This window comes from Pyxicephalus adspersus, chromosome 10, assembly GCF_032062135.1.
Source record: "Pyxicephalus adspersus chromosome 10, UCB_Pads_2.0, whole genome shotgun sequence".
NCBI classification, from domain to species: domain Eukaryota; kingdom Metazoa; phylum Chordata; class Amphibia; order Anura; family Pyxicephalidae; genus Pyxicephalus; species Pyxicephalus adspersus.
In genome coordinates this window covers 53,118,857-53,139,409 of record NC_092867.1, presented here as the reverse complement: position 1 = coordinate 53,139,409, position 20,553 = coordinate 53,118,857, and the positions used below count along the sequence as shown (strand labels likewise).

Genomic DNA, 20,553 nt, shown 5'->3' with positions numbered 1-20,553 from the left:
CCAGTACTCAACATGCAATTTAAGCTTGTCATTTCCAAATTATTTGAGGCAGCCGCATAGGTAACTGCACTAATTGCCAGTTCTCTACTACGTTATATCTACTTTCACTTGGAAGATGAAGATTTCATGACCCATACTTACTTGGAGGACTAAATGTGTACCGTTGTCATCATACGAGGTAGTTAAGGTAATAATATGTGTTTTTTTTCTACTCCTTCAATATACAATAAATACTGATCAGCAGGTTGTTAGGGGGAAGGTGGCCTGGTCCGATGAATGACTTTTTTTACTTAGATCATTTGGATGGCTTGGTATGTGTGCATTGTTTATTACTAGGAAATAGATGGTAGAAATATGCAATATAGAAAGAATATAGAAAGAAAGCAGGCCTCCGGATCTGCTGCTAACAGCTTGAGGTTAGATACCAAAAGGCTACGTCATAGGTTTTGTGGAATCCATGCCTTGAATGGTCAGAGCTTTGATGGCACAAGGGCAGGTGGTTTCTGTCTGATCAGTTTATATTGGGCCTGATTTATTAAAGCTCTCCAAGGCTGGAGAAGATACACTTTCATCAGTGAACCTGGGTGATCCAGCAAACCTAGGATAGTTTTTGTCAAGCATTGAAAACATTTGCCAAATAATATGTAATTATTTTATGAAATTCCTATAATTCTTACTATTTAGAAATTTCAATTTATTTGTCTGTCCACCTGAGCCACCTAGCCTTTCCCCTAGTTTTAAGACATGCTTACACTTTTATCAGCCAGGTGCTTCTTAGCTATCCTTTTCTGGCCAGGAAGCGGGATGAAGTGCCTGGCCCACCCATTCCTTCCAGGACACACACTGGATCCCAAATAAAGATATTTATTTTAGTACCATTATAAAATGTATAGTATATGATTTGTATATGTTTTTTTTTATTATTATTTCATTTTTTTAGGTGTCAACAACAATGGCATTTCCATCAGATACAGTAAATAGACCTACACAAATGAATGCTGATATGCAATCCATTACTCTACCCATTTATCAAATGTTCCTTAAAGGACAACCAAAAGCCTTAGGGGTAAGGTTTTTACTTATTGGTAATGTGGGTTTGAATGTTTATGGTTTAACTATCAGAGCCGTTTCATGTCTGTGTACATTGGTGACATTCATTTTCAGTGTCTCTCAACCAGGGTCTTATAGTTTTCTAGGGTTCCTTCAAAGGTTGACAGGGGTTCCTTGACCAATGATCAACTTTTGCTTCTAATTTGTAAGGTGGATGTCCTTCCCACTGGCCAGCAATGTAAGGGGCATTTTCCTCAGTGACCACCACACTGTACCATGAGCTGTGCATATACTAATTATTAGCAGTAAATCCCTCGGACCTAAAGGTTTTTCCAAGGGTTCCTCTATCTTGAGAAGCTTGGTAACGCTGCACAAAAGGAACACATCTGAATTATAGTTCACTGGTCTGCCAAGGTGTCAATTGACCCTCAGTTTAAGATATATTTATTCTTCAAACTGTCTTTGTATGTCTGTTTTTGCATGTCTGTGTTAATAGAAAAAAAGGATATAATTGGCCACTTTATTAAGGTGGAATGGGTGGCTTGAAAGCCAGACTGGAATGTGTCAAGGAGAGAGTTGGTGTTCAGGTTCAGGTCAGGGAGTCTTTTATAGACAAGGCACTGAAGAAGTTTGGAAAGGTATGGGACAAGGAAGATAGAACAGTAGCTAGAGTTGCAACCACTTAGTTGCTGGTATTGCATAGTTTTTAATCAGAAAATATAGTTGCCACCATGTACATAAGTATTTATAAACTATTTAGAAAATACAGTTATTTTAATATATCTATTTAAACTAAAAAGTTTATTATTATTTCAAATAAACTGATCTTTTATCTGATTAAAATATAATTTGTTTTCCATTTATAGACAGTCCAAATCCCTTTGGGTTGTGTTCAGTTTGCAGTGGAAACTATTGTTCTCTGCACCCTGAGTTCATTTACATCAAACGTAGCTTGGAGCTTCATTGGATATTGGGGAGGAATCTTTGTAAGTACCTGTCATTAAATGGATTTTTTGTTATGCTAGTTCAGAAGCATCTGGACCAAATCATTTCATCGGTCCCTTGAAAGTTCTTGTGCAGAAAAATGGTTTATGGGTATTCTAATCAGGGTCGGACTTGCCAACAAGGGAACTCAGTCATATGCTCCCAAAAAAATTTTTTGGTGGGCTTTGGTGGGCCCTGGCTTTTTCCACCTTTCAAAAAAATGCCACTGTGGCAGGAAACCTCTGCATTCTGGTAGGCCTCTTTTTTATTTTCTCTGGTGAGCCCAAGGTCCCCAGTCCAACCCTGATTCTAAAATAAATTGTCCCATTTCGGTCAATGATTTGGCAGTATTGCATATGCAAACAACAAAGAGAAACCAGTTTTGGTAATTAAAAAAAACAAGTCTCAGTCTCATATAATATCTTATACCTTTTACATATATTTTTAATTTGTTGGCAGATACATAGGGAAAAAAAAGGTTCACAGGACTCCCTTTACCCTTTGACCTTTATTCAGTTCCTTTTACACATGTTGTCAACTTGGGACACAGGGTATTAATATACATTCCTGCAAAATGCCTGGAAAAGATATTGAGGTTTTTTGCTGTGTAGCTGATTGAGAAACTGACCAGTTTCAGAATCTGAATCTATAAATCCTTGAACCTGGAATAAAGTTAATATTTGGACCTCTTAAGACATGCTCTGCTAAACTATGACAATTGGAGACTAGTCTACAGCTATATGACATTTGGAGTATTTTATTATATTATATATTATTATATTATTATTATAAAATCATTACTACTATTCTTTTACTAAAATATCATACTGTACATTTTTTTATTACATTTTTTACCTGACCATTATGCCAGTAATGATCAAATTCATGCATTTTTCTCGGAGCACATTTTATGATGTACACAAAACACCTTGAATTACTAGCTGGTTAGTATTTCAGAATATAATATGTAACTGGTAATGTTGACATCTGTGTCATAGATCACATAAAATAGTTCTTATTACTATTTATTTTTTACATTTTAGTGATATGGTATCCTGTAAATATGATAAGAATGCGGATAAGAATGTTACAATACAGAAGCTTAGTTGTATTTAATATATTAGAATCTTTTTGTATTAGTTTATATATGTTTCTTTTCTCTCTTTTTTTTTCAGTACATTATCTCAGGAGCGTTTTCAGTTGCAGCAGCAGCTAAGGAATCCCATTGTTTAGTAAGTTCATTGTGGATGTATGAGGGAAAAAAGAGACTAAAAAGGTACAGGAGTAGGGATAAAAGGAAGGAAAAAAAGACAAAGGAAAGTAAGAGAAAAGAAAAGCAGTAAGGCAGGGAAATAGCAGGAAAAAAATAAAAATGTTAGACAGATGGTAAGGGTTGAGGACATGAAAGAAGTAGGCAAAAGAGAGAAAAGTGGCATGAATGCAATTCTTTATGTGCAGTAATATACTGTAATGTTCTATTCTAATATATAATGAAATAAAAAAATTAAGGAAGGGTGCAAAAGGCACAGGTGTGAGTCTCCAGCCACTAGAGTTGGCTGGTACAGGAATTTCTAGTCTAGATTTACATGCTTCCTAAATATTCTCTGGTTGGATCTCCTAAACAGTAGTAAAGTGAAATATTATGTTGTATAATAAATAGTTTTTTTATAGGTTTTATATAACACTTACAGTTATCAGATAAGCCATACAAAAACAATAAAAATTTTTCTCTTATCTTTCCTCTCTGTAGATCAGGGGGACTCTGGCCACAAATGCAATATCTGCTTTGGTTTCTATACTTGAGATTGGGTTGGCCATCTCTGACTTATTTCTGACATACTACAACATTTATGGGCCCTGCTATACACAACCCTGTTCTCTTTACCAAGACACCATCTACGTAAGTATACGGCTTGTTTAGTTGGCTTAGGTACTAGGTCAGTAAACAGTGAACATTTTTCCAGGTAAGGGTTTATTTCAAGGTATAGTTGGATTGTAGTTTACTATGAGATGTAGTCAGGCTGCAGATCAGAGCTAGGTGCTCCACTGACAGAGTTTGGATGTTTTACAATTGTATAACATTTTTTAAACCTTTCAGTTGAAAATATATGTATGAAAAGATTGGTGTCCAACATCCATCCACAATTTAACTTTATTCCTAGGTTTGAGTGACAAAATCGTCTGAATTCAGGTGGTCAACCACAATGCCAGCCAGTCAAACAGAACCATCAACTTTCCACTTACATAGGTTTATTCATTTAGTCACTCCTATGAACACAGATATTGGTGGATTGCTATGAATAGTCCCATTCTATGCAATCCTTTTTCAATCAGAAGTTTTTGGGAAGTTTTCAAACTCAATGTGAAAGTCCATAGTTTATTGACCTGCATTTAACGTTTATCTAAATCATATTTTTTTTTTTGGGAAATAGGGAAGGGTTTTAAACCTTGTCAACTTTTTCTACCATTAGTGAGTTTTCCTTAATTTCCTGATCAATAGACACAACAGGAAATCTTTCTAAATTGGGGGAAAGTCTCTCCAGATGTCACCAGAAACATTGGAATCTGTTGGAAAATTTCTCCTTTATTTCTGTTGACTCAAACTTTTGGATTACCGATTACTTTGACCTGTTGACTGTGTCCAACAGGACAAACAGAGAGGTAAATATCCCCAGAAGTGAAGCAGATAGCACTAAATACTTGCCTCCTTATTTTCTACAGATAATCTCCCAAGCTGGACCATTACCCAGGTCCATTCTACATTTCCCATTAATCGGAACTCCATTTAAAATGTGTTATTTTAGACAAAGGATGAGTTTGAGCCTCCATCATGTTTTTATTTCCATTGGTATGCTCTAAGATGTATCTCCCTTTCCCTCCAAGTGATGGACAAACACTTTAATAGGGGCACAAATAAGTGAGGAAGTTTTTCATCTGCTGACAGGGACAAGTTCCCTGCAACTCTTGAGCAGGGACAGAAAGTGAGGGAATGGTTCCTCAATAGGGTCATAAACAACAAGGAAAACATTAAAACACAAAATAAATTTTCCTCTGTCCTTCTTTAGTCAAAAATTTTTTAATGACTTTTTAAATGCTGGTAAATTCAATATCATTGAGCTATGTTGTATTCTTTAAACAAATTGCCATTGTATGTTACAGGTCATCCAAGTGATTAGCAACATCTTACTCATCTTCATTGCTGCCTTCCAGTTTTGTGTGACCATCTCATTGTTGATATTTAGCATCCGTTCCTTGAAGAAAAATTTGGGGAATGTACGACAGGTACAATTTGTATACATACCAATGTAAGAGTATTTGTTCTAAAAATTATACATTTAATGGATGAACAGGTAACTAAATATCAGGAGAAAGGGGATAAAGTGGAATGACTTTATACTGGAATGGCCCCCATACGACACCAACTGTCTACAAGTTCCTCTTCTCTTGAGAAGGAACAGGATGGTACCACTCTTACCACAACAATATGATAGATAAAGCTGGGTACCCTGGACATCTACCTGTCCCTAGCCTCTTGTTGCCTTGTGGATAATCCAGCTCTGACTGTGAGGAACTGCAACTAAAACATTTACTATATATTTCATTTTTTATTTTGACTAGAGATTCACATTAAAGATAGTTGCCCTTTCATGTAAAGGGCAGTTATATAAAGTACCAAACTTCCCTTACAATGTCTTGTTTCTTCATTAGGGCCTCAGAGCACAAACCGATTTCCCAAACACAGGGGCTATTTCTTCGGTCAGTACAGTGCCTGTGAGTATGGAAGAGACAGATAACTCAATTCCATTGGCAGCCCAAACCCACTGACAAGCTGATATCCAATGGCAGAAGAGACTTTCTACAGTTCTTATGGACACTTCTTTCTATACTTACAGACCAAGACACCATGATAGGTGAAGTCATTGTTCAAAGCAGATTTGTATTCTGTAAGTTGAATTATACAGTGTTGTTCATGACATTCATATAACAATACAAACAAGTTAGTGTACTTTATTTTTGCCATGTACGAAAGTATTTTATATCTGTTACTACAGTGTTTTTAATAAAAAAAAATTACAAAAAATTCTTGTATTAGGGCTGAAACAAACTTTTGTGCCATAGTGAGTTACCATAAAGTCTCACCCTGTGTGTGTTGGAGTGTCGTGGTGACATTCATTTTAAATGGAACCTAACAAACTAAGGCAACACAGCCCCAATGCTATTAAGAGTTGTGTTGGAAATAAGGGCACATGGTCGTCTTTTGATCCTCATGTCCTTTGTCACCCTGTTCAAAATAAATAGGCTGCCTTGTCCAATTTCCAATGTACTAAGGCATCCCAAACACAACTGGAACGGACAAGTATGAATGTGCCTCTATTATCTGTTTAGTTAAGATCTTATGTATTTGCATTGATCTTATTGAAAAATGTATCAAGATATAAACACATTAAACAAAATGAGGTTATTTTACTTTTAGAGGCATATCATGTCTTCACATCGTGGTAACATGAATCTCCATTGAAAACCTGACACTGCCCACAGCCCCCCACACTTTTTTTTAATGATTGACTCTGGCACCAGTTTTCACCCAGGACAAGAGGTGTACTATAATCTTAGAACACATCCCTCTTCCCTAATCTCCATAACATAGGAGAAGTGGTGCATATTTACAGAAGAGGAGAGGAAAGAGGAACCTCTGATAACAGTGCATGAAAATACATTACATGGGACACAGAACAACACTGGAGCTCTTTCAGTTTTTTTTCCACTTATTGAAATGAGATTTGATAAAACACTTTTAGCTATATATTTGACAAACCAAAAGGAAGGAAACAAGACAAGTTCATTGTTCAGGTTTACATTCTCTATAAAAAGTGTTCATGATTAAAAGGCAAACCCACCTAAATTCCTTTAAGTTGGAATTTCTGCAGTTCAAAGGTCCTTTTCTTGGAATTGTAACACAATATTTGCAAAGATCTCCATCTTTAAAAATCCAGTCCCACCACTGCCATTGCTTGGAGGGAGAGGTAGACTGATCTGACTACATTACAGCATCACAGAAAATCCATACTAGTCAAATGGCCACTGCTGTATCATCGTTACACCGTTGTCACCTCACTCACCAAGAATTTTTAATTCAGTTAGCATTATATTCTTTCACAATGAGTAACCTAAATATGAATGAAAACATAGTAATTGAGCCCTTCCTTGGTCTTTTTTAGTAATGATGGGTGAGTCTGCCCGGGTAGAATTTGCTTAAGGTTTGACCAATGTTCTTTAAAGTTTGTCAATCATCTCTACTCAGCAAATAGAAGAAGTTATAGTGGGAATAAATACATTTTTGGAGGGTGACAACAATGTCCTGGCATAAAGCTCAGGTCTGTATTGCTACAAAGAGGGCATTTCCGCCTTGGCTGCAGTTTTTCTTTTACTTGCTCCTTGCATTAAAGATCATTTATGTTGATCCTTGTGTTGTGACTCCTCCAGTGCAGTAGATTGCAACAGGCTGCTATCAAGTTGAATTCAGATACTTACACTACTTGCTTTATAATTTACATTTAATTATCTACTACTGATTTCATAGGTGTTTTAATTTGCATATTTTACATTTTTTTCCTGGAGTTTGGCTTTAGTGAAAGTACTCTAAATTATAGTATTTTAGTTTTCTATTTAATGTCCCGATCATGAATTTATTTTTCCTGTATAATTTTCTGCCGGTAGTTGGTCTTCCTTCCTAAAGTTGTCAGGAATTTCAATACTTGACATCTTGTTGTCAAAGGTAAAAGGAATGTAATTTGAATTTTCGTTGGCTGGTTGTTGCATTTTCGAGGACATACAATACTTATATTCATTGTTTATATCATATACCTGCAAAACATGACAGCAAGATGGTTTATTAATAAGTGGCATGGTGGTGAAAGTCTATCAGCATAGCAACACAGACTTCAAAAAGGAATGATACTAATAATGACAACAATTGATTGTTCATTCATCAATTCATTCATCCAGTTTTTTGTAATATCACTTATTTTTTAATTATTATTATTATTATTATTATTATTATTATTAATAAACAGAATTTATATAGCGCCAATATAATAAGCAGCACTGTACATACATATAAACATACATACATACATACATACATACAAATAGGGGTAGCAAAGTTTTAGGATAAAGAAAAACAAAATGTAGTGGCACGCCTCTTATCCAATTTTTTAACTGCTAGAGAAGTATAAAATAATAATTTTCCCAGAGATCATTACACCATGGGCATCCTATGAGACTTTTTTCAACCAATTCCAAGCAAGCTTTTAGATACATGTGCAATAAAGGAATGCTGATTTGATGTTGCTGTACCAAAAACTGAGCTCAGAGCTTCTGAAAAAAAATCTGCTGAGATATTGGTGATGTGGTAATAGGAGAAATCAAAGTAGAGAAACTGTTTTATTTTTAATTCTTTGAAAACAGCTAAAGTGATCCATCCAATTTGTATTGGTAACGGACATGATAAGATATACTGTACAGTGCTGATTGCTTTAGGTAACATAAATTTTTTTTTGGCATTTAAAAAAAAAGTACATCCCATCCTTCATCCTGCAATGTCATGGTCATTGGCTAAGGACTTACCACGCTGCAATTTGTAAGGAAGTAGTTCATACTTAAGTGTAGTCAAACACAACTTTCTTTGATATGCTATTTGAATAGAATATTCTGTAGTTCACTAGCACTAACAGAAACAAAATTAAACTCTCCTATAATAAAAAAAAATTATAGATTTTCTTACCTGTGGTATGCAATCCTTATTAGCCTTCAGTGCCCTTTTGCCGATAAACAGCAAGTAAGTGGACATTCCAAGTTGTTGCAGACAAACAAGAAATAGGAATGCTAGAGCAATCCCATGCAGCTGTTAAAAAATTGTAGACCATGTTAGTGGAATGCTGATTACAAACAATATTCTTATAAACACTACTGGTATCATCTCAAAAAATATCTGATGGAACACTTATGTGAAATGATTTATGATATGTGTCTGGAAAACTTCTCACAAATCCCAAGAATAAAGAACTTTTTTAAAAAGAAAAAATACCTTTTCAGATGGGATGTTAACCCCAAAGATGTATTGGCTTTAATCATTTTTATTTTACAGAGATTGCCTTCTTTTGCACCTGTGCTCAGACTATGAACATTAAAATCTTTTAATTCTAGAAATCAGTAAGAGATATTTACACTGGCCTCTCTAGCTGCATATATTGTGGAGTAATTCATCATAATATGCCTGTATGTATTTGTGCCTCCAGCAGCCTTTATTTTACAATACCTTGTCAACAGCCAGTCCTTACATTTAAAAGGCTATTTATTAAAAGGGGTTTATAAGGAAGTGTAGGAAACCTTTGCTTTAAATAGGACATTTTACTCCATATTAAAAATCTGGTACATACCTCAACCTGGTAGGCTGTGGTCCAACAATGATTCCATATTGGACAGTCATAGCTATTAAGTCTATTCAAATCCAGGCAGATCAAGCAAAACTCTATTACAGAGGCCAAGAAGGTGATAGCTGTAAATACAAAGGTCCATTTTACCTGTATCAAGAGATAAAATACTGTGAAACCATTTGTTTAGAGCTAGATAGAGCATTTAGAATATCAAGACCATTTTTTGTGGTGGCTCACCAAGGCAAGACTAGGCCTACTCTCGACGGTAACACACAAGCCTCCCCAAACCAGGTACTGTTGGAAAGAGAATTCATACGTTATATAGGAAGGTTAGTTATGAAAATATAGAAAACACACACAACAAAACATACATTTTTTGGAACTTAAAAAACTCCTTAAAGGGCCTAAGGCTTTTTTAGCCATGGCTGGGACTTTGTACCAGCTACCTTGCAATTCATTGTCTTCTACCATATTGCATTTCTGCCTGTATCATTTTGTCTAGACTTGATTATGCTGTGCCTACCCTGGCAGATTGCCTTGACGTTGATTTTAATTTATTTGCCACATACCATACATTTTCCCAGACTTAGATTAGACCAGCATCTTTTTTGCCCCCTTTTGGGAACACCAGATTCCAGAGGACCTTTATTAGATAGGAGGGGAGCACATATGCTTTCTACACTATTTGCTATCCAGGCATCTCCTCAGTGTATCGTAAGGTCTCATTTTATTATTGTATGGGGTGCATCGCTGTTTTTATTTTATTTTATTTATTTATTTAATGTTTTGCTCAACAAATCAGGCCAACTGACAGAAAACGTTTACCCGCGTTTTTGGGCGTTTTCCATCGCTAACCCAGCGTTTTAATTTTTTAAACGTTGCAATTTCATAAACGTGCCTCAAGGAAACGTCCTAGTGTAGATTACCTGATTGGAATGCATGGGGATTTCAAACAAGTGCTTTAAAAGCCTCGGATTAAACCCTGGGGAAAGGGTCCATGTAGACTAAGCCTAACAGTTAAAAACATACAGTTCTGTGAATCTGACCACCTAACACCAGGGATGTTCAGGTTTGTTTAATTCCGTTCAAATCACTGATGTTCTGGTGGAATTTGATATCAACCCAAACCCAAACACCAAACCTAGCAGTGAGCCCTAATCAAGAATCAATCTAAAGATTGCTGACTTTTGGGCTGAAAGGTGTTTGGACCTTTAGTAGGATGTTGAAAATAGTAGTAGAAAGTAGTAGGTAATAATTAGTAGGTTTATGGATTTCCAACCATGGAAATTTGTTCTTCCATCCCACATATGAAATAGTTTGCAAAATGGTGGTGATTCATCCTGCCCATATCCAAGGTAAATTATTTATCTTGGGTGACGTGATATGTTATCAAAACATTGGCTCTAACTACTTTCTTTTTTCATCAGATGGGTTAACAAAAACTGTATTAAAGTGGTCTATTTGTAAATGTTTTATTTGTCAATGAAACCCTTTTTTTGTTCAGTCTTTCGTTTTTCTTTTATTTTTCTTCATTAGTGCCATTTCCATGTTATTTTTTTTTTCCAGGTAGGCTTATCACTAAAATAATGGGGGAATGGGCCATTGTTTGGGGGAATGGCCTCATCCCCACAACACTACCCTGTGTTATGGGAGTCTGCATATGGGAATTTGGAATCTGGAACACCCCTAATAATACGGCCCCGGATATCTGAAAACAAGGGTACATAATATGCCTTACTATGCTGTAAATCAAGAGGTGCTTCAACAAAGTATAAATTTAAGGGTGTGCACACTTAGGTAGATAAAGGGGTTTGTTGAATGCTAGCACATTCCAGACCCACATTTAGCTGAAATAAGTATAACAAGTAAAAGGTTGACAGAGAGGGGGGAAATAAATAATCAATTTTACTTTTAATAAGTAAGAAGAAAGTTAAACAAAATATACATGCTGAAAACCAAAATGGCACTGGACATAGTACCAAAACTTTGTCATAGTATAGGAAAATATGTAGGATTATTAAAGAAAAAAGCAACATGATTGTCCCTGTGACTGACAAATCTTGCCTTTTGGCTTCCTCAGGGGAGGTAGAGACGTATGGCAAGAGCTATTACATGACATGACATGGCAAAATAATAATTAGAATAAGTTTAAAAAGAAAAACGGTCAGTGGGCCTAGAATGAAGTTTGTATAGAATTTGGAATTTTACATCCAAACAACAAAAGCATCTATCAACTATCAAAACCTCGGATGGGTTACTTACAAACACTGACGCCCAGTATGGAATTCCACTATTTGCAGTTGTTGTAAAGTTAATGTATGAAGACGATGTAAGTACTGCTCCCAAGGACAGATGCATGGACACCAGTGTGATCTGTATAACCTAAAAAATATTTGTAAAATAAGTTCTAACATGGTTTATTAGCAAAACGATTACCAATGTGCCTTTGATATATAAAGTAATAATATTAAAAACTTTAGGTTCTATTTATAAATGATTCCCTTGTCAATCGTTTTAGATTTGTTCTTAATATTCATTTATACAGATTGAATTTCCTATTGTGACAGCTGTGGCCACTGAGTGGCGTAATAAGTCATTGTTTTAAAATATCCAGAGGTATATTTTATAAATTGAACCCTGTGATTTTAAAACAGATAAGTATTTGTTGTCTTTTTTAAATCTGAAGCAGGCCCTTCTGTACACATGGGAACCGATGAGCCAGAAAAATAGGTGCACTGTCCAGTGCACATAAGATGCTATCTTGCCTAGGCAATGGAAGGTAGCAAGAAAGACCTAGAAATAATGACAGACTTAAAAATTTTTACAGAAAAAAGTTTTCTAAATAAAGAACATACAGAACATACCTACTGATAATAAAATAAAACTTTATTTATGCCCTGAAGTAAGTCCATCCTCTATCATATTTACAACAAGGACCAATGCTAATTCTTATATTTATATTGATTCCCAAAATCCCCCATCAATTTTGGCCACAATAATGAACAATTTCTGTAAGCTCCTTGTAATTTTCATAACCAGATTCTTTGGCAGCAATGTATAGGTAATTCCTGCCCTTAGATTTACCCACGGAATTCTAATAAACAAAACCCATGTGAGCTGCACCTCAACCATTCTCAAAGTTGCCATTTCCACTTGATAATGAGAGAGGAATGTATGGAAAGTCGATCAGGAGACTGTTCTGCAGACCTAGTCTAAGGAGACCTGAGAAGCCGATGTATGAGGTTAGTGGATGGCTTTCTGACTCTGACTTTATCTGAACAATGTAGGTTCTCCAAATACCAACTTTTTTATGTACCCCATGAATTTTAGTCAGTTTGGGTAAGGGTGTAGGGATGTTCCTTGACTTAACGTGTCATTAATGAATGGGATCAAGGATTGCAAGAGTCTTTAGCATTGGAAATCAGAGATAACAGCCTCAACACCTACTCCATCAGGAGTCTCCTGAGGAATGTGAAAATTCATTGAGCTTGGAGGAAACGCATATGTTCTCTGGAAATCTAATGCAGTGCATCCTCAGATGCCACTCAAAGACAGCAAAAACCTGGAGTAAAAGATGCAGAGCTTTCTGTTTTGTGGGGTCTACTTCCAAAAGGATTAAGTCCTTCATGAGAAAAGAAAAGGCTTCCTAAGACAGTGGCTTCCTTGCAGGTTCTGTGCTCTCAGAAGATATATGGCTCATAAGTGCAGAAGATTGACCAGATTCAGTTTATTCGAGGAGAACATGATTTCTGGTGCCCACATGATTCCTCACATAGGCTACTGCAGTCATGTTGTCCATCCTCAAAAGCAATACATTGTATGCTATCATTGGTAAAAAATTTTTAGAAATCACTCAAACCTGAGTTCAAACCTGAATTCTGCTCCCAATTCCAACAAATTCAAGCCCAGACCTGGAAGAGGCCAAAGACATTGAGCAGAGTTTCCTAGACATTGATTTAAGATCAGTATCCACTAGCTTAAGCTTTCCTTCATGGAAGGGGAAAGAGTTAGCCTCTGCCACAGAGCCAACCTCCTCCACTGCTTTAAAAAGCCAGACTATGCCACTGAGCCCATTTTGTCATGGAACATGTGGACACCATGGTTCACACTACTTTAAGACATTCACTGGCTGGTAGATAACGTTGGGGCTTGGTACATTCTGCTCCTGACGATTGTCACTTTCTCCTCTGAAGAGGAGACCATTTTCTCCCCAGTATGGATCCTGAGCCCAGCATAGATCAAGGATTTCCTCAAAGTTAGATGACTTCAAGTTGATTAACCAACCAAACTCAAAACCTGGATTGTGAGATTTCTTGAGGTCAACAATACTTCTTGCGAATAACCTAGAAGGAGCATGATAAGATATTGATGAATTCTTACCCCCTTCATATGAAGGAAGGGTACAAGGGTACTTTTTTTGTAAATGTTAAGGTGGACAACTCAAACAGTAGTGCCACAAACACAAACTGAATATAGACATCTGCCTCTACAAAGTAATAAAACTTATGAACTTTTAAAATCTTTCCTCATTTGGAATGTGACAATAAGTGTCCTTTAGATCTACAAAGACAAGTTGGCTTCTGGGGAAAACCCCAGAACCTTTGTATCATTGTCGTATTAAAAACCAAAGACCAAGAATGTCCTGCAACAACTCATGGGCCATTGTTGTATTCCACCCAGGCCTTATAGAACTGTGCCAGTTTTCTCACCAGAAAAATTATCACACGTTTTTATTTTTCCCCACAGGTTCCTTTAACGCTCCTTTCCTTCACCCCCAGCAATGGTGGTGACAATTCAATGTTTAAGGACTTTGCAATTAACTAAATGTTGCTGACCATAGTGAAAATTTTGAACTCACTAAAATAAATATTTAACAGCCAAAACAGCTTTAGCTAAAATATCTCAGCTACTTTTCCCTATTCACAGTCTCTCCAATCCTGCACATACTACCTACTGTCATAAGCTTTATTATTATAATAATTATGTGAATATTGCAGGAAAAAACATTTTAAAAAAATTAAGCTTTGCGCCAGCTCAAAGCCATGACTAAGAGGACTCTCTCCCTGTCCTTGACCTGATAAGAGGAGAGGAGTAAATCACATTATTTTTTACTTTGGCCCTTCCCAGTGATTGAATGAAGCAAACAGAATTGTGAAGAAAAGTTCAATGAGTTTATTTTGGGGGGTATCATTAATAGTGAACCAGTTGCATAGGTTCTCTTTACTTACAAACCTCACACCAGACAAAAATAATATATTTAAAGCCTGTTTTAGGAACCTGATATCTATGCATTACTCACTCCAAAAACTTTAGGGTGACCCCTTAAAAAGATCTTGTAATATTCTTGGTTACAAGGAACCATTGGGAGAAGATTGCGTTTCTGCTGAATTCCATACACGGGTCCATATGGTAGAGGCTCTGGGAAATCCATATTTCTAACCTGTTAAAAAAAATTGACGTCACAACTAAAATATTGTTCAATACAGTTCAATAAAATGTTTATAGGTAGTAACTTACACCCAATTTTTTACAACTTCCCCAAACTTTCACAGGTTTTGATTTCTGGACTTTCAGGTGGCTATGGTACCAGTTTAAAGGACACCAACTAACTCTTCTTCCTGTAAAAAAATATGAAAAAGATGACCTCTAAAAGATTTTAATGGTAACCTTTATAAGAACCATTTTAAACTACTCTAGGCATTCCCTTGTGGAACTGATAATACACAATTACAAGAGCCACACCTAGATGCAACTATTGTCATTGTGCATATTGGATCAGTTGGCACTGGATCAATTATTGTGGGAGCTCTATTTAGATATCCCATGACTCTGCAAAGGTAATTATTAGCTGAAAAAAGTATTGTCCTGTTGATCTTCTGACTGGCCTATTCCCCTCTGGGAATATATAAGTGGTATTATATTATATAATCCTGTACCCATTCCCCAGATTCCAAAAAAGTCCCCATCCACAGACCCCCACTGGGGTTGGGTTGTGGAGAAGAGAACTTCTCCCACAATGATGGCCCTCCTTTGTGGCCAGGTGTGAGTCTGGTTTTGAACTACACATTTTGTGTTCCCATCTTCTTTGGCAAGCAAATTTCCAGACGACATTTATGGATAGGAGAGGGAGCACACAGGGGTAGTTGCCCCAGATTCCTAATCATGAAAGTCCCAAGCTGATGAAAGTGTCTGGTTTTAATATCGGTTGGGACCATTGGCAGTAATACACTATATTACATTATATTTGTTTACTATTTACAAACATTAATAAACACTACATTTTAACACATCTTACAACATTGTAATAATTGATCCCCTCATTTTCATTGTGTTCTTTTATACTACAATTGTCTTCCCATCCGATTGCAATACGTTTTTCATGCAGTGAACAAATGAATGTGAAAGTGTCAAACCTATTGCACGCTCTGGGATGCTAATAATGGACATTTTTGGATGTTAATTAACCCTATGATTGCTATAAAAATATTTTGTTCCCTATACCTACATTTTTTTATGTTAGGAAATGCTCCCATCAGTCCCCCTGACCCTTTTTACATTTCAGTAACAATATATATGTTTAGAGGTTGTGGGCAACAGCCTACATGTAAATAAAATGGGTAATTAAACCATAATAGAACATGGACCCAACTGAAAAATAAATACTAAATATGAATAATTGTTTCATTTTTATTAATATTATTATTAATTAACCATTTTAATGTACTTGGTCCAAAATGTGGATTTTACTGTAGGTGAATTAAATTTTGGGTGAATATTCATTGAATCAAATAGAACTTGTACAAATTGTAGGACCCCTGGTGTTAAAAATTGTAATCCTGTATCCTGTAAAATATTATATTTTGTTCACTATACATTAATTTTTTTCTTTTGAGAAATGCTGCCATCAGTTTCTTTCACCTCGGCAATTTCAGTGACAAAATATTTACAATTGAAAAAAAAAGGATTAATTAAACTGTAATACAACATAGACCCAACTGACAAATTAGTCGTACCAAAAATATATTAACTGTTTTATTTTTAATATTATTATTATTATTTATTAATAATTAAAGTTGAATTACATTTTTGGTGAATATTGATTGAATCAATTTGAACTTCTAAAAATTCCCCCGACCCTGGTGGTTAAATTGTAAGTTAAATTGTAATCAGGTGCTCAGCTACAGACAGGCTACAAAATAGTTTTCTGAATTAGGAAAGGTAATTGCCTAAGTTAAAACATAAATTTTACACAAATTAACAAAAAGTGTTAAAAAAATTTTGAACAAACAAAAAAGTCAAATGTCTATATTTTGAAAACATGGACATTGTATTAAAAATGTCTGTTCCCACCAGTACCTTATTATTGGTTTATGCAAAAACAACATTTTTTACTTGGGGCAAGTTTCCATAGGTCTCCCCGACTCCCTCATCCCCCCCTAGTAATTTTATGTTATGGGGCTTTTCAATTGCCTTAAAAAGTCGCAACTGGCAAAAGCCAGCATAAAAAAATATTATTACTACTAATACTTTAACACTGATTTATGGAAATGCAACATGCAAATGTATACATAAAAAAATAAAATATTATTAAAAAAACAGTTTTCTTACCAGGTATTGTGCGTTAAATTTAGTTGTGTTACAGCTGCGGAAAACAAATGATTTATTCAAAGGTCAGTTGTTTTATTTATCTTGAAACCATAATTAAAAAAAAAGTTGCCAGGTGATATGCTAATATCCCACAATAAGACCTTTGTGACCAAGGCATATTAGAATGTATTTTGTTTTGTATGTTTGATTAAAGGTTACCTGCAGGTCTATAAAATCCTGGCAGGGTGCAGATTGACAACTAATAAAGCACACAAAGACGGAAGCTGTCAAAGGTAAAGTATGCCTGAGTCACCAATGTATTATAGGTAGGTCGATGATAAATATGCTGGCCATTTGTCATTTTAGCCTGGAGGTTATTTCTCTAAATGAACATAAATGAACATTAAATGGGGCTGCAGTTTGGTGAGGGGTATATCAGGGGGCAGCACATACAAACTGCAGAGGACAAGATGGAGCAGTATGTGCAGGAGGTATAGAGCGCTTGATTGTGCACGAGTATGTGCATAAGAGGAAAGAGCGATGGTGGTTGTATTATTACCAGTGAAAAAAATGTTTTAAATAGTTTTTCACTTAAGACATGTTCCCATAATCCCACCCCTAGCAATTTTTGTGATTTGGTGACAATATTATGTAACTGACAATTTGGCAACGTTTTTTTTAATTTGTTTGTTTTTTGTAAAAATGTTATTTGGATAAAAATGACAAAACATGTTTTAATTTTGACCATCCCGAATAAATCTTTATTGGTAGGCCTTTACAAGAAGGAACCTCAACAGTAAGTACAGAACATTATTGTCAAGATTTAAAGCTTTCCTTACCATTCACCTTCTAGCCCAGTTGTCCTTTTAGTCTTGGAAGTAATTTTATGTTCTATTTTTTTGAAGATTTTATCATTTATTAGCATACGTCAAAATCAACAGTAACAGAAGAGTAACTTGCTTCAAAAGTAAACAGACATGTTTTTGAATAAATTGTGATTACAGGTCACTGCTAGCTTAACATTTAAAAAAATTTCTCAATTTTATTTTTCCTCTATCAAAGTTCAAATGAAATCTCACCAGATTTCACAATCATCCAAGTAGAGCAAAAGGTCAGCCAAAACACTTTTAAATCTTTATTGCTGTTTAGGTTATTGACCCTCCCCCCCCCCCCCCCCTACACTTTATAACCTAGGGACTATTGTCAATAAATCAGGGGCAAATAATAAAACTACATTTTTACGATGGTAAGCAGAATAAAAAAAGTTACGGAAATTCCCCATAGGGGACATCAGTTTCTGTGATTTTCTTTCACTTCCTAGTTTATATAAGCACTGGCTTTTGGGACGGAAAAGTGGACAATTGTCAAGGGCCCTGAATGCATTGTATTTGGGGCCTCCCTGTTTCTAGGTCTGTGGAGACAATCAGTTATAAAACCATGTAAATTTTTTAACTCTTTCCCATTGTATCCAAAACTTGCAAATTTTTTGACTGGGGTTCCACTTTATTGCAGAAAGATTAGGTAATGTTCTCATCCTTAACAATCTTTAGCTAACTGGAACACTTCCCACTGTGTGCATTTGCAAACATTGAGCCCTGTTTTTTGGTTGTTAGAAGATAGGAACTACCTGATTTAGGAAATGCCAAGTGCTACACTGTATGAAGAAGTGTGTATCTAAGTGTTAAAAAAAGGTAAATGTCTCTATTTACTTTAATTATACAGCTTTGCAGAGGGGTGTGGTGTCGTCCTATTACTGTTTTAGACAGCATGACTCCTTTCTACAGTCCATGCCAATGGCAATAGGCAGGGCTGGGGAAGTGTCAGCCGACCACAGGACTCCATGCATACAATGCATTAGCACAAAATTCTATATCTCCAAGGGGAACCTAAAAAAATACAAACTGACTACAGCAGTGTGGATCTGCTTCCGTGTTGATCGTGGTCACTAGAATGCCATAGGCACGCCTGGAGACAAGGAGGATCATCGAGTCTTTGGTAATAAGTTTTAAATTACAGAAACAAGTAAACGTAATCCATGCTGCCAATTTCCCTACCTATCATATTCCAAAGGTGCTCTGTTGAAATAGGATCTGGTAACTGTGGAGAAAATGTGAGTACTGGAAGTAGTCATAGGAAGATGGGTACACTGCAGTCATAAAGTGATGGACATGGCCAGCAATAATACCAAGGTAGACTTTGGCATTTAAATGTTACTCAATTGGTAGGGGCCCAACGAATGCCAAGAAAATATCCCCTACTTCATTAAACTATGCCACCGACCTAAACCATTGATACAATGAAAGATGGATCCAGGCTTTCCGTTGTTGATTCCAAATTGTGACTCTACCATTCTGCAACAGAAATGGAAACTTGTAGGACCCGGCAACATTTTGTTGTCCAATTTTAGTGAGGCCTTGTAAACCTTTGCAGCCTTTTGGAGTGCCTGTTCTGGGCTGACACTCAGTGAAGTCTCCTGCTGTTGTAGTCCACTTTTTTAAATGTTTGACATGCTGTGCATTCAGAGATGTTCTTCAGTTGTAACAAGTGGGTTTTTAGCTTACTATTGCCTGTCTATCACCTCTAACCAGTCTGTTGTCCTTTGACTTCTGGGATCATGGCATTTTGAACTGATGTTCACTGGATATTTCCCGGTTTTTCCAGACTATTCCCTGTAAACCTTGGAGATGGTTGTGCTTGAAAATCCCAGCAGAGCAGCAGTTTATTGAAAATATTAGATCAGCCCATCTAGCACAAACAACTATGCCACATTTAAAGTCATGTAAATCCTCTTTTTTCCCCATTCTGATGCTTGGTTTAAACTTCAACAGGTCACCCTAACAATGTGTACAGTGTGTGTATTTTTTGATGGTACCACCACATTGCCAGGGCCGAAATTTCCACAATGCATGATCACTGAGCGGCGGTATTACAATATCTTTATGTGGAACTGGAAGCTGTGGCTGCTGCCGACAAGATCTACTGTGACAGGGAGCACAAAGTTTTTGGTCACATACATTGATGAGATCTGCCCAGGGTGATATCTGTATCTGTCTCTCTCCTTCCCATTCTGCTTTTAATACCCCTTCTCCTACCCCTCACCCTCCGTCCTCTCTTCTCCCTCCCTCCCGAACTCCTCTCTTCTCCTTCTGTTCTCTCTCTTCACTCCCTCACTCTTTCCCTTTCTCTCTTCCCTTTTACTCTCACTCTCCCATCTCACTTCCTCTATCCTCACTCTCTCTTCCTTCCTATTGCTCTTCTTTTCCTCCCATTCTCTTTTCTCATTCTCCCTCTCTTTCCCCACCATTCTCACTTTCTATTTTCTCCCTCCATCTCTTCCCCCTCTCTCTCTTCTCTCCTCCTTATCTCTATTTCTCGACTACTACTCTTTTCTCCCCCTCTCTCCTAGCGGTTGGTGGAAGGTGGGAAAGCAGCACAGGCTAGCTGGTCTAGGGAAGCCAGTATAAAAGTATAAATCTGGCCCTGCATATTGCAAGAG

The 20,553-nt window shown here is 36.4% G+C and overlaps 1 protein-coding gene across 1 annotated transcript; it reads right to left on the bottom strand.

The window, feature by feature from the left end:
• Positions 1 to 6,026: 6,026 nt before the first annotated feature.
• LOC140339662 (membrane-spanning 4-domains subfamily A member 8-like) lies at positions 6,027 to 17,220 on the bottom strand. Its single transcript, XM_072424462.1, has 8 exons — positions 17,079 to 17,220; positions 14,988 to 15,088; positions 14,770 to 14,910; positions 11,733 to 11,852; positions 9,708 to 9,764; positions 9,474 to 9,617; positions 8,819 to 8,938; positions 6,027 to 7,899 (listed from the first exon to the last, which is right to left on the bottom strand). Exons 3-8 carry the CDS (start codon positions 14,899 to 14,901, stop codon positions 7,714 to 7,716), a joined length of 759 nt encoding a protein of 252 aa, XP_072280563.1. The 5' UTR covers positions 14,902 to 14,910; positions 14,988 to 15,088; positions 17,079 to 17,220; the 3' UTR covers positions 6,027 to 7,713.
• Positions 17,221 to 20,553: the final 3,333 nt, after the last annotated feature.